General features: G+C 38.7%; 1 protein-coding gene across 2 annotated transcripts in view; it reads right to left on the reverse strand.

Moving 5' to 3' along the window:
• Window positions 1-14,417, reverse strand: part of UNC13B (unc-13 homolog B (C. elegans)) — a 234,659-nt gene that overhangs the window by 161,446 nt on the left and 58,796 nt on the right. For both annotated transcript variants that reach the window (XM_011950473.1, XM_011950472.1), the window contains exons 2-5: window positions 13,111-13,140; window positions 9,985-10,084; window positions 4,332-4,449; window positions 3,089-3,212 (exon numbers count right to left, since the gene is read on the reverse strand). In XM_011950473.1, the coding sequence (XP_011805863.1) occupies window positions 3,089-3,212; window positions 4,332-4,449; window positions 9,985-10,084; window positions 13,111-13,140 (372 nt within the window). The remainder of the gene's footprint in view (window positions 1-3,088; window positions 3,213-4,331; window positions 4,450-9,984; window positions 10,085-13,110; window positions 13,141-14,417) is intronic.

The raw sequence follows: 14,417 nt of genomic DNA on the forward strand, positions 1-14,417 counted from the left end.
CTTTGTTTCACCTGTCCAAAACTTCAGTTCTTTCCCTTCAACTAGCTCTTTAACAATTGGTAGCAATATTTCAAAGTCTTATTTAAAAACACACACACTCACCTTCAAATAGTCTACAACGTAATTTGTATAGTGCTTTCTCATACATATGGTACATCCATAAAATGGTATACTATGCGCCTATTACAAAGAAGGAGAGTGGGAAGTGCAAGGTGGAAGAGGAGCTGCTGCTGCTGCCGGTCTATATGCTCTGACGTGGGATGATTTACCAAGATATATTAAATGCAAAACAGCAAGGCACAGGGAATGTGTTAGAATATGCTACTATTTGCGTTTTAAAAAGAAGATGGTGGGGTGTGTGTGGGTGTGTGTGGGGGTGTGTGTGTGTTTGTGTGTGTGCTTATATTCAGAAACTGACTCTGGAAAGATACACAAGAAAGTATTAATAGTGGTAGCCGTTAGGAAGAAAATGGATTTCTGAAGGGACTTTTCACTGGATAACTTATTAAACCATTGTAAATTTATTCCTGCCTCACTCCACAAAAATAGTTTTAAGGAGAAAAAATATAGAGAGATACAAGCATGTTTATCACAGTGCTATTTATAACAGTACAAACTTCAAACAATCAAAATACCCAACAAGAAGTAGTTAAATTTATTATACAAATAGTTAAAAGCCCCAGCTCTAGAGTCAGACCATGGCCAAAATACTTAAATACTCTCTGTCTTAGTTTGCTTATCTCTAAAGTGGGGAATAATAGTTGCGGCTGCCTCAAAGGACTGAAATGAGGATTAACTGAGCTAACATATGTGAATACTTAGTGACATGCCCACCAGCACACAATAATTCACCATAAATGTTATTTTGTTATTATTGAATCTTTTTTTTTTTTTTTTTGGCGACAGAGACTCGCTCTATTGCCCAGGCTGGAGTGCAGTGGTGCAATCTCAGCTCACTGCAACCTCCACGCCTCCCAGGTTCAAGCGATTCTCCTGCCTCAGCCTCCTGAGTAGCTTAGATTACAGGTGCACGATACCATGCCCAGCAAATTTTTTCTATTTTTAGTAGAGATGGGGTTTCACCATGTTGGTCAGACTGGTCTCGAACTCCTGACCTCATGATCCGCCCACCTCAGCATCCCAAAATGTTGGGATTACAGGTGTGAGCCACTGTGCCCGGCCCTGATTTTTAAATAAAATCAACCACTAAAAGTAGAAGAATAGTGTCTATTTTATATAATATTTGTAACTATGTAATTAGTGAGTGAAATCAGTCAAAAAGTAATACAACATTAAAAATACAACCATTTAAAGTCTCTGGAAATGGTCCTAAGTGCATGCATCAAACAAAAAAACATTTATTCAAGAATATCTACTAAAATTTGGTGAAAATGGACAGTATCTGTGGTATCTGAACCAACACCCACTCCCTCCAGTTGAGTTTCCCTTCACTTGCAGCTTGGTCTACGTCCCACAAGAAAGACTTCCCATTTTTCTGAAATAATAGTTGTTCTGAGTTTAGTTCCTTCTGAGTTAGCTGGAAAATCATGTCATTTTTGCTTAAATTACCACAGGATACAAGATACAAATACACTGAGATCATAAAACAACAGCAATAACAACAGGATTTGAAAATATCAATAATATGAATGGTAAAAAATTAAAATAAAACTAATAGAAATCAACTAAACTAAAACAAGACACCATACAAAATAATCAAATAAAGATTAATTGGGAAATACAAAAGACTGCCAAGGATGTGCAGAAACAGGCACTCCTCAGATATAATTTATAAGAGTATAAATTGGTATAACCTTTTGGACAAGGAACTTAGTAGATTCCATAAAAAGTAATGAGGTACATACCCTTTGATCCAGCAATTCTACTTTAAGAAATTTATTCTAGACTCCAAATGGGCAAAGATATACAGAGTTGTTAGTTAGCAGTATATAACATCAAAAAAACTGAAAAAACCTACATATCAATCAATAAAGGAGTACTTAAATAAATTATGGTAGGCCGGGTGTGGTGGCTCACACTTGTAATTCCAGCACTTTAGGAAGCCAGGGCGGGCGGATCATTTGAGGTCAGGAGTTCGAGACCAGCCTGACCAACATGGTGAAACCCTGTCTCTACTAAAAAATACAAAAAATTAACCAGGTGTGGTAGCACAAGCCTATAATCTCAGTGACTCAGGAAGCTGAGGCATGAGAATTACTTGAACCCAGGAGGCAGAGGTTGCAGTGAGCCAAGATCGTGCTGCTGCCCTAAAGCCTAGGCAGAGCAAGACTCCATCTCAAAAAAAATGAAAAAAAACCCAAAAAACAACAAACAAAAACACAAAAACAAAAAAAAAGATAAATTATGGTAGAGGCATCTGTTCAGATGAATGAGATAGATCTTAAAGAATAACATGGAGCGATGTCCAGGATAAATGTCTAAGTAGTTTGTAAAACACTATATATCAGTATATACATATTATATAGAGTATGATCCAAATTTTGCCAAAATAAGTTTTTAGAAAATAACTATCATGTGTCTAAACCAAAATACAAGAATGTTAACAGTGGTTTCACACTGGGAAATGCAAAGAAGGTTAAAGGAACTGGGAAAATAAACTTTTAACTTTATCCATGTACATTTTCTTACTATTTGAATTTTTATCATGAGCATGTATTGTGATTTAATTTACATTTTAAATTGTTATTCTATTTATCAGTGCTATTTAATACTTAAAAAATCAGAAGGTATATATAGTCACTTCAAGACAATAAATATTTATTTTCAAAATAATAAATCTAACAAGCAAATATTTCATAAGTCATTATAACAAATAGTCACAGAAAATTAAACGAGTTGAAGAGAATGCTTTTTAGTGTAGATTCTTTAAAGAGCACCATTCTATATTCTACTTTGCACCATTCCCTGAGTGAAGTGTTATAAGAAAGAGAGTGAATGAAGACAGAATATCCTCAAAAGAGATGGCTGAGGTGATAAAATATACATTAATGAAACAACTAGCAAACAATTTCAAACAATATGGTAAAAACTATTAAATAGTTTTAAAATTTTAATCAAATAGACTCACCAAAAGGCAACTCAAATCTTGTATCAAGCAAAATTTTATGAGGAGTTGGGTTTCTAGTTCCACAGATCTCATCATCTTTCATTAACGTCTCTGCCTCCAATGTGGACCATTCCCCAGGCCCTTCCTAGGAAACAAAGATCTAAGATTAAAGTTTAATCTTTCTTGGCTCCCTCTTAGTTCAAGAGTCAGGTTTTTTTCTCTGAAGTTCCATGCTTGAGCTTCTGAGGGCCATTCACATCCTGATAAGGCAAACACACCACTGTCACCACCTGCCTCCACTGCATGTGGCTTCCGTTTTCCCTCTTTGGTGGGGAAAGCAGCTTTCAGTGCTCAGCTCTGCAGGTCTAATGAGGACAAAATGTCTCGAGTACCATACTCTAAAACTAAGCACCTGTATGGATCAATATTTAACCTGTACAGTTCTTAATGACTGTGTCACTGTTTTTAGTCAGTAAAAAGCTACTAACATTGCTGGCTAAATAGGACTGAACTGGGGTTGCAATGAAAATGAACTGCCCATCTGCCTGGGGGAGTAGAGACTTAGCGAGAACTAAAAGAAATACAGAAAATAGAGGCAACTTCAAATTCCCCACTCCCAGAGAAAACTCATGGTCCATGTTAACACCAAATAGGAATATAACAGATTTTGTCCAGGTGCAAAGTGGGGAAATGATGCTGAGTTATGGTCTAGTCTAGGAAAGTGAGGCAAGAGTTCAAGCCTAGAAAAAACGTATAGAGACAGTGTGAATACAAATTGCCAAGCCTGGTAGTTCCTTAAACTCTGTTAGGGTTACATGCAGAAGAAGGGCACTGAAAATCAGTTCCTTGGAGATTCATAACTCAAAGAAACAAAGCAGAGAATAGCCAGCCAGGTGGCTAAGGAAGTTTAATGGGACTCCTCCCAGGGCTGCGACTTAGAGGAGAACATAGAAACCACAAGTACCCTAAGTAAACACACACACACAGACACACACATACCTCAGAAGGGACTATCTACCTGATAAGGCTGAAGAGATGCTCTGGAGCCTGTGAGTTCAGTCACAGGACACAGGGTAGGCCAGACTTAAATAAAATCATCTGAACCTTCGGGTGAAGTTAGGAACATGCAGGTTGCATGCCCTCTAATTAGAAAGGGGAAAGAATAATCCAAGATGCATGGATGAATATTAGCTAAAGTGGAGCTAGCATGGGGAGAAGCAAGGGCTGGGAACCATACTTCCAAACAGGCAATGCAATGACTGACCTCATCCGACTGACGAATAGTCTTCAGTGCAATCCACACAGTCCCCACCATGGTGTCCCAGATCAGTCCTTTGTTCCATACTTCCACACTTAGACCCAGGTCCAGGCGACTAATCTCACTAAGAGAAAGAGGAAAGCCCTTTGAGGAAAGCTAGACAATATGAAACAAACAACTACATCTCCTGTTTTGCTAAACTTTGAATGCTTTCTCACCAGGATCCTGTCTTCAGGGAAAATCAAAATTTCCCAGAATGCCGTGATCATTTTTAGGCTCCGAGAAACCTATGTAAGGTGTCCACAGAAAACTGCCTTTGTTACAGTTAAATAAGTTCCAGAGACCTGCTGCTGTACCACATAGTGCCTCCAGTTAACAATAAGGTATTGCGCAACTCAAAATTTAAGAGGGTAGATTTCATATTAAATGTTCTTAACACACGCATACAACAAAAAAAGGAGACACAAGTAAACTTTTAGAGTTGATTGGCCGGGCGCGGTGGCTCAAGCCTGTAATCCCAGCACTTTGGGAGGCCGAGACGGGCGGATCACGAGGTCAGGAGATCGAGACCATCCTGGCTAACACGGTGAAACCCCGTCTCTACTAAAAAATACAAAAAACTAGCCGGGCGAGGTGGCGGGCGCCTGTAGTCCCAGCTACTCAGGAGGCTAAGGCAGGAGAATGGCATGAACCCGGGAGGCAGAGCTTGCAGTGAGCTGAGATCCGGTCACTGCACTCCAGCCTGGGAGACAGAGCGAGACTCCGTCTCAAAAAAAAAAATAGAGTTGATAAATATATTTATTACCTTGATTATGGTGATAGTAACACAAGTGTATACATGTCTAAATTGTATACATTAATTATGTACAGTTTTTTATATACCATTTAAACCTCAGTGGGGATGGGGAAAAAAAAGAAAGAAAAATGCCTTTGTCTATCCATTCTTTCCACTTTGGAGATACAATCATGATTAGACTAATGCAGTTTCACACAATGAGGCCAAGTAATGAGGACATTACTGCCAGGCCTGCCTGCCAATTTCCACCCATAGGCAACAGTTTCATATGTTTTATTGTTAACTGACACTGCTTCAACTTAAACTACACATTGCAGACAGGAAACTTTTAGGAAAGGTAAGTCTATTTTACAAGATTTATGAGGCTAGGTATGGTGGCTCAAGCCTGTAATCCCAGCACTTTGGGAGGTGCACAGATCACCTGAGGTCAAGAGTTTGAGACCAGCTTGGCCAATGTGGCAAAATGCTGTCTCTACTAAAAATACAAAAATTAGCTGGGCATGGGGGCGCACACCTGTAATCCCAGCTACTTGGGAGGCTGAGACGCAAGAATCACTTGAACCCAGGAGGCAGAGCCAAGATCATGCCATTGCACTCCAGTCTGGGTGACAGAGCCAGACTCCATCCCCACCAAAAAAGCTGGGGGTAAAGGGGGATTTACGAAAGGGAGTACAGGTAGAAGCAGGGTCCCTGAGAACATGTCAGTTTGATAGGAACATGTGGTCACAGGCAAGTGAGGGGCGCTAGAGTGTGCTAGTTCACATCACTCAGTCCCTGGAGACTCATTAATCATTATTAAGCTAGGCACTGTCACTTATAAGCAAAATTATTACCATGGGATAATGATAAATATAATGATTTTCCTATAATAATAACCAGGGGGAAAAATATTGAAAAGAAATCATTCCATAAAGAGCCAGATAAGCACTATTTAAAAGCAGTGTCATACATGGTTGAATATCTGTTCGGAAGGACTAACTCAAACATAATCCCAGTCTTAAACTAGAATATGCAAATAGTACTTGTGTTAATGCTAAAAACGTTCTCCAGAAAGCTCTTATTGAAACACAAGGCTACTTGAGGGGTAATCCAAGAAAGATGAGAAAAGACCAATTCCAGCAGAGAGAGCAGAAAGGCATTCTCAGGAAAACAACAGCTATTTATCACAAGTAGAAGTTTCAAGTTTGTACTTGGGTTCCCCTTGGGCTATAAAATAAATGTTCTCAGATTCACAAGTTTGAGATATAGAATGACAGCCATAGAATTAATGTCAGGTGTTGAAAATGAATAAAGCAAAGAAAATTTATCCCTTTTATATAAATATAATACAGCATAGAATGTACTGAGTTAATTTATTCATTTAATTAGCATTTCCTGAGCACTTGCAAGACATACGACTAGGTGCTTTCGAGAAGAAACATAATATAGGACTCAATTTTTGTGTCCAAAAACTTCTAAGCTATCTGGAGAGCTGTTCAGAGCCACAAAGTAGATGAATAAGCCTAGCCACTAAGTTACAGTGTTCACAGTGGAGAAACTAAGCTTTCTGTCACATAATTTAATTCAGCCTAATTAATCAATTAGTCTTGGAAAATATAGGTGACATCCTCAAATCCATTGGACTTATCTGTCATTTGAATATGGAATCGAAAAATTGCTTGGGCCAAGTGCAATGGCTCATGCCTGTAATCCCAGTGTGTTGGGAGGCTGAGGTGGGAAGATCACTTGAGCCCAGGAGTTCGAGACTAGCCTGGGCAACATGGCAAAACCTAGTGTCTCCAAAAAAAATTTTTTTAATTAGCTAGACATGGTGGCATGTGTCTGTAGTCCCAGCTACTCAGGAGGCTGAAGCCGGAAAATCGCTTAAGCCCAGGAAATCAAGGCTGCAGTGAGCCAAGACGGTGCCACTGCACTCCAGCCTGGTCAACAGAGTGAGATCCTGTCTCATAAGATAAAGAAAAAAAGAAAAATTGCTTGGGGATACATATATAATATTCCCAAATCAACTCCCAAATAGTATCTCAGCCAACAGACAGAAGAAATAGCCAGAGGTCTTTAACAGCTTGACTTGAACAGATAAAGAAGAAAATCTGTTCTTCAGAGAACTCTCTGGGGAGAAGGCCCAAACAATGAATATATATTCTGTAAGAAGCTTCTCATCTCACCTACATTTGCTCAGCAGGTCCGGCTAAGAGAGGTCTGAGAACTCTACTTATGCTTCATACCCAGGACCCTAGGGAAGTTTCTTTTCTGTTAATTAATTCAATCAACAATATACATAAACATGTGTATAGAAGACTTTGGGATACACAAATTCACACAAATAGTGAAGATGCCCACCTTACCCTTAAGAAATGAACAATCTAGTCCTAAAAACAAGATATGAAAAATATTAAAAACAAATAATATAAGAAATACCAAAATGGATAATAGATACTGCCACATAATACATCATGGAGAAGGAAAAAGGAGAACGGGAGAGAGGAAACCAACACTGGAGTTTCCAGTGACAAAAGGACAGGGTAGTAGACTAAATTCTGCAAGGAGTGAACCAAAAAAAAAAAAAAAAAGAAAAAAAATAAAATAGGACAGGATAGGAGGAATAAGGAGTAGGAAAAGCAGAAAAGTAGAGAAAGTAGCTAATAAAACCCACGTCTAAAAGAAGAGACGGCAAAATTCACACAGCATCTCAATGTGGGAGACAGGAAGAAAATTCACACATACCACAGCAGGGTAGAAAGGGGAAGTGCTATGGGAAACTAGAAAATAAACACATAAGAATAATGCTAGCTATGCTGATGAGAGGCTGCAGAAGAACACTGTGCCTCACATAATGGGAACAGTTATAACTGGAAGTGATGGTTATAGCCAACTGGAAGTGCTAGGTTTATAAACCATAGCCAGGATTATGGCTAACACACTGGTATGGAAAGAGACTTGCATAAACCATTTGTAGCTGACTCTGTACACTGCATGTGTAAAGAAGGAAACAGGCGCTCTCAGTCTCATATCACTGTCACTGTAAGAGGGAATAAATGAGGCTTATATAATCTTGAGAAAGAGGCAACCAGTGAGAAAGAAACATGACACTATTGGCCTCCTTCTGTTTGAAGCCCAGTTCTCCCTCAGCTTCCGAGACACCATTATATCCTGGCTCTTCTACCTCTCTGTTTAATCCTTTTTAGTCCCCTCTGGCCCCTCATTTAAATGCTGCCGCTCTCCAGCTTCTACCCCAGTCCCTTTTCTCACCATACACATTTTATCCCTAAGCTTTCTCATCTTCACCTATGGCTTCAACTGACCAAAATATTTCTCCAAAGCAGACTTCTTCCCTGAGTGCCGGCTTCAGGTTTCTAACTATCTTCTGCACCTCTCCTCCTTCCTATCTGTCCTATAAGAATCTCAAATATAAGACTGTCCATAACTTATATTAATCCTCATCCTACTGAATGGCATACCACCCACCCCATCATCCAAGCAAATCTTTTGGTTCTACTTCCTGAACACCCTCTATTCAGCCTTTTCTGTCTTCTGCTATTGTCCTAGCCCCAAACCTCATAATCTTTGCCTTTAACTATCACAATAATGGTCCTATAGGAAGCAATATAGGCAGAGTGCAGTGGCTCACACCTGTAATCCCACAACTTTGGGAGGCCAAGGCGGGAAGACTGCTTGAGCCCAGGAATTTGAGATTAGCCTGGGCAACATAGCGAAATCCCATCTTTACAAAAAATAAAAACATTAACCAAGGTGTGGTGGTACATGCTTGTAGTTTCCACTACTCAGGAGGCTAAGGCAAGACGATCGCTCGAGCCCAGGAGTTAGAGGCTGCAGTAAACTATGATCATACCACCATACTCCAGCATGGGTGACAAAGTAAGATCCTGCCTCAAAAAAAAAAAAAGAAGCAATATACTAAGAGCCCAGAGGATTGGAAATGTCTCCCCATAAAAATAATAACCATCCCTATGTCCCTCTGAGCTGCACTATAAAACATGCAAATCGATTTCAGTTCCGTTTCAAATTTCACAGCAAATTTCAGTACGTTTTCTCATTCAGCCCCTTCATGTCCACCTCCACCTTCCAAAAAAACAAGCATAATCTTCTGAGAAAGGAAGACCTTTACAGATAAGGAAACTAGTGCCCTATGAAGCTAAATGATTTGCCTAGTCCTTCAATATAGTCTATACTTTTCTCCCCTTTTCTAGAACAGGAACACAAAATTCCTGAAACTTAAGGAGACAAAAGAAAGAAATATCAAGTTTTTAAAGCCAAAGTTTAATTAAAATCATAATATACTAAACTTTGTCATACACGAGAAACTCTACTAATATTTATTCATTTTAATTAATTGAATATAGGACATTTTACTCCATAAAGCAAAAGGATTATAAGCACAGAAATCTTCAGCCTCTAAAACAGATGACTTAGGCACACACGAAGATACAGTCTCTCACATGCATGGCCATATTCCTTCAAAGAGCCTTCTGGGAATCAAAGAAAGATGAAGTTAAGTTTAATGTCATGCTAAGTCTGCTGTACTCCATTCTAATTCTGACCACTGAGAAAATCTGCCTATGTAGTATTTGCACCAACACAAATCAATTAGGAGTTTACCTGCATTATCATTCATCTCTAAGAACAAATTACAAATCCATGAGAAAACAAAACTGCAGTTGTGCTTCACATACCATGAACCTCACTTATTTCTGTAACTCCTCAGTTTTCAAAAGAGTATTTAACAGTGCCAGTACATTTTATAAATCTCAAAAATATACAAAATCTTCTAATTGTTTCATCCAATGCAATTCCCTTTAAAAGATTATGAAATATGTAGGCACACTGCTGCTGCAAAATACTTACAACATGAAATCCTGTTCCCAGGAGGGCTGATCACCACGAACTGCTACAGTTGTGCTCTTCACATTCTGTACTTTCAGGGTCACATATGTGTTAAATTTATCTTTGAAAAAATACAAAATGGAGACATAATACTTAGTGCTCAGATTGTTACCCAATCTCACAAAGTCCTTGGAATTAAGCAATATAGAAATTAAAGTATTACATGTGCAGGAAAAAATTAAGCTATATATTATATAATATAGCTTCATTCAAGACACAGTAGAGTTGCCAAGATTATAAAACTACATACTATCTTCAAGAGCATAATCTAAAATGCTGTTTTTTAAATTTTAAGAAATTTTATGTATGACCCAACAGATATGCATACACACACACTCAAACTGAAAGATTCATGAATGTCAAGATATGATACATTGATATTTCCTATTCTAATTTATTTAATCTATTACAATGTTAATCCTAACCTACTAAGTTAATTACATAGCCTACTTGCCGTCTGGGAGGAAAAATCCAAATCTAATTGATCTGCTAGGAAAGATAAGGTACATAAATTTAATAAAATGTAGAAAGAGATAAGTACCAGAAGGAAAAAAGAAAAAAGTGATAAAGAACTGCAGAGCTGTTAATAAGGACAAAAATTAAGGAAAAATCTTCACAAAGAAATTAGATTTCAATCTCGATCTATTCAGTTTGGCCTAAAGCACAAATTACATAAAAAGAAATCTTTTTTTTTTTTTTTGGAGACAGAGTCTTGCTGTGTCACCCAAACTGGAGCGCAGTGGCATGATCTTGGCTCACTACAACCTCCACCTACCAGGTTCAAGCAATTCTTATGCCTCAGCTACCCAAATAGCTGGGATTATAGGTGTGCGCCACCATGCCCAGCGAAATTTTATATTTTTTGTAGAGACAAGGTTTCACCACGTTGGCCAGGCTGGTCTCGAATGCCTGACCTCAAGTGATCTACCCATCTCGGCCTCCAAAAGTGCTGGGATTACAAGGATGAGCCACTGCGCCCAATCAAAAAAAGAAATATTATCAGAGTTGAGAAAAGGAAATTCTCTAACCTGAGAGTTGAGTACTAAACAAGTTGATTTTACTAAACAAAGGTGGTGGCCTGAAACTTCAGACTCAGGCATCTCACCTAATTCTTACTACAGCACATTTGGCACTCGCCTCACTACATCCACATCAGCCATGATTAGGGGCACTGAATTGAGGGTTTGCTTTTCTATGTAAGAAATTAATCCTAATTTTATACAATGAAAAAATAGCAAACTATCACTTTGACTCATCGAATTGGCAAATATTGCTTAACATGATTACCTAATGTTACAGAAAATATAAGAAAATGGGACCCATTATACACTTTCAGCTGAAGGTAAATCTTTCTTTTAAATATCATTTAAAATGGTGTAGTTTTATACTTATCAACATGGAAAATTTACAATTATATTAAAGATATATGAGGATAAAAGCCTATACAAGGAGAATCTCCATCCATATCTAGTAGTGGTAGTGCAGTAGGCCACTGAGCTATGTTTTATATCACATTATTTTGTACTCCACCCCAACATCCAATCACACATAGCTGACCAGACCAAGAGTAAATAACCCAAGAGCAGCCAATCCATGAGCTGGCCAAAAGCTGAAACAAACCTGATTCCCTCTCAAAAGATATTAAATAGGGTAAAAGGATAAATATTGACAACTGGTGGTTGGTGCTGAAGCTAGAAGGAAGAGGTATAAATTGCATTGAGGCAGCTATTATGGGTGCAAGATGGGTAAGCATAGACAACCAGCTGGGAGAGAAACAACAGAGCAGATTCTCAGAAAAAAAGAGCCAGCAGATACAGAAAGATAACAACCTTTAAAACAAGAAACTGCTCAGAAACTGCTTTCATTACTGTTGTACCCAAGGTCCAGTTTTTCAGGTTTTCCTGGGTTCTCAAGCATATTCACATATTTCCAGTAATCCTCCAGCTCCCCTCCCTTCTTCCCCAGCAGTAACCAGAGGAAATCTTCCTAATCAAAATTGAGGAAATGTATATTAAAATAAGGAAATACCATTTTTAATCTTCAGACAGACAAAGATTTTAAAGTTTCATATCAAATATTGATAAGGATTTGGGAAAATAAATGTTCATAAACTTTTGGTCTCAGTATATACAGTAAAAACTTGCAGAAGAAAAAGTTGGCAGGAGTTATCAAATTTAAAAAAAATATATATATATATATACTTTTGACCCAGCAATTCTACTTCTGAATCTAGTACATAGACACATTTGCAAAAGCAAGCAATGAGAAGTGCACATGAACATTTATTCTTTATAATGGCAAAAAGTTGGGAACCTAAATATTAATCAAGTATTAATCAATCAGGGACCTATTAGTCAGGGTACAAATCTACAACAAAATTCTGTACAGTACCTTAAAAGAATGAGCCAGACACACACATACATACACACACACACACACTCTTTCATTATGTGTTGCTGGGGGGGAAAAGCAGGTTGCATAAGATATGTTTCACGTGGTCTATTTGTATATTTTAAATTTTATATGACCCAATAGATACATATACACACACTCTCAAGCTGAAACAGGTTCATGAACTGCAAGACATGACACATTGATATTTCAATATTTATCCGTTACACACCAGGGCCTGTCGTGGGGTGGTGGGCTGGGGGAGGGATAGCATTAGGAGAAATATCTAATGTAAATGACGAGTTAATGGGTGCAGCAAACCAACATGGCACATGTATAACTATGTAACAAACCTGCACTTTGTGCACATGTACCCTAGAACTTAAAGTATAAAAAAATTGTTTTCCACTAATTGTCAATATTTATCCTTTTATACTATTTCAGATTTTTTTCTGAGAAAAAGTCAGAAAAGGTATATCAAAACCTCTAAATATATAATTATTCTTGAGAAGTAGAATTGGGTTAGCCAAGAGGTAAGAAAACTAATTTTTCACTAGATTAATGATTTCATGAATTAATTTAGTGAAGTAATGAATTAAATTACTGAATTTGATCAATGAATTAATAACTTTTTTAAATTGCTTTGAAATAACAGCAAATACAAGAGGAAAAGACATAATAGAAGGCTGGCCTTACCTGGTGAACCCTGGAATTTGGCCCTCTTAACTGCAAGAGAAAAAAGAGGATACCATGAAGAATGTTTCCAAGTTCATTTTACTTAAGCAACATTTATTAGGCACTATGTACCAATGTTCAAGTTAGGTTTAGATTGTTAAATCTAAAACTGGAGAAAAAAAGCTGAGACTTCTGATTAAAATGTGAAAGGCAAAGAGTCAGACGAGCCCTTAAAAGTCTATCTAATCTCATATCCAATGCAAAAATCTCTGTTCCAGGTTCCTGACAACAAGGTGGAGAGATCTAAGTTACTCCTGTGGAGGCAGCCAGTTTCATGTGAGGTATCTTCTGAAGGTTTAAGTTACAAACATTCCTTATTTAAAACCCATCACCTTACACCTGTGCTTTGCCAGGGGCTCTCGGGCCTTTGACCACAGACTGAAGGCTGCACTGTCGGCTTCCCTACTTTTGAGGTTTTGGAACTCGGACTGGTTTCCTGGCTCCTGGATTTGCAGATGGCCTAGTGTGGGACACCTTGTGATGATATGAGTCAATTCTCCTAAAAAACTCTCCTTCATACACACACAGTTCTGTCCCTTTAGAGAACCTTGACTAACACAGGTTCTTTCTGGGGCAGGGGGAACCTTGCAATCTACCAAGGCAGTGGAATTTCAAGCTTGAGCATACATTAGAATCACCTGAGGGCTGTTAAAGCACAGCATGCTGGGCCACATCACCTTGGTTTCTAGACTCAGTGGAGTGCAGCAGGACCTGTGAAACTGTATTTCTAACAAGTTCCCATGTGATGTTACTGGCATTTACTGGCTAAAGAACAGGGATGCTAGTAAACATTCTACAGTCTGCAGGACAGTTCTCCAGAGCAAAACCTAGCCTATCCTGCCACCAGTGCCACCCATCACTGCATGCCACCTGAAGGTCTAGAGATTAGCCTATCAAGCCTGCTGCCACCACTAAAAGCCACACATGCTGCTGAGTGGTGCAAGGACTGACACACCACTGCTACCACCGTCAACTCCTCACACGTCACCCAGGGGATCCAAGGACCCATCCACTTGGTCGGCCACTGGCACTGCCAGCACCCAAGCATACCACCTGGAGGCCCAAGGGAGCCCAAAGACTGGCATTCCTAGAATGCCACTGCTACCACTGATTTCAGAGGACCAGCCCATCTGGCATATCAGTCCCCAGCAAAGTCTTGTCACAGCCTCCACTAACAATTGCAGCCTACACCACTGAAGAGCCAGGAAACTAGTCTGAATAAAAGTGAAGAAATCATATGAAGACTACACTACTGCACCCATCCAGAA

This window comes from Colobus angolensis, unplaced genomic scaffold (genome assembly GCF_000951035.1).
Source record: "Colobus angolensis palliatus isolate OR3802 unplaced genomic scaffold, Cang.pa_1.0 Scaffold308, whole genome shotgun sequence".
Taxonomy (NCBI): Eukaryota; Metazoa; Chordata; class Mammalia; order Primates; family Cercopithecidae; genus Colobus; species Colobus angolensis.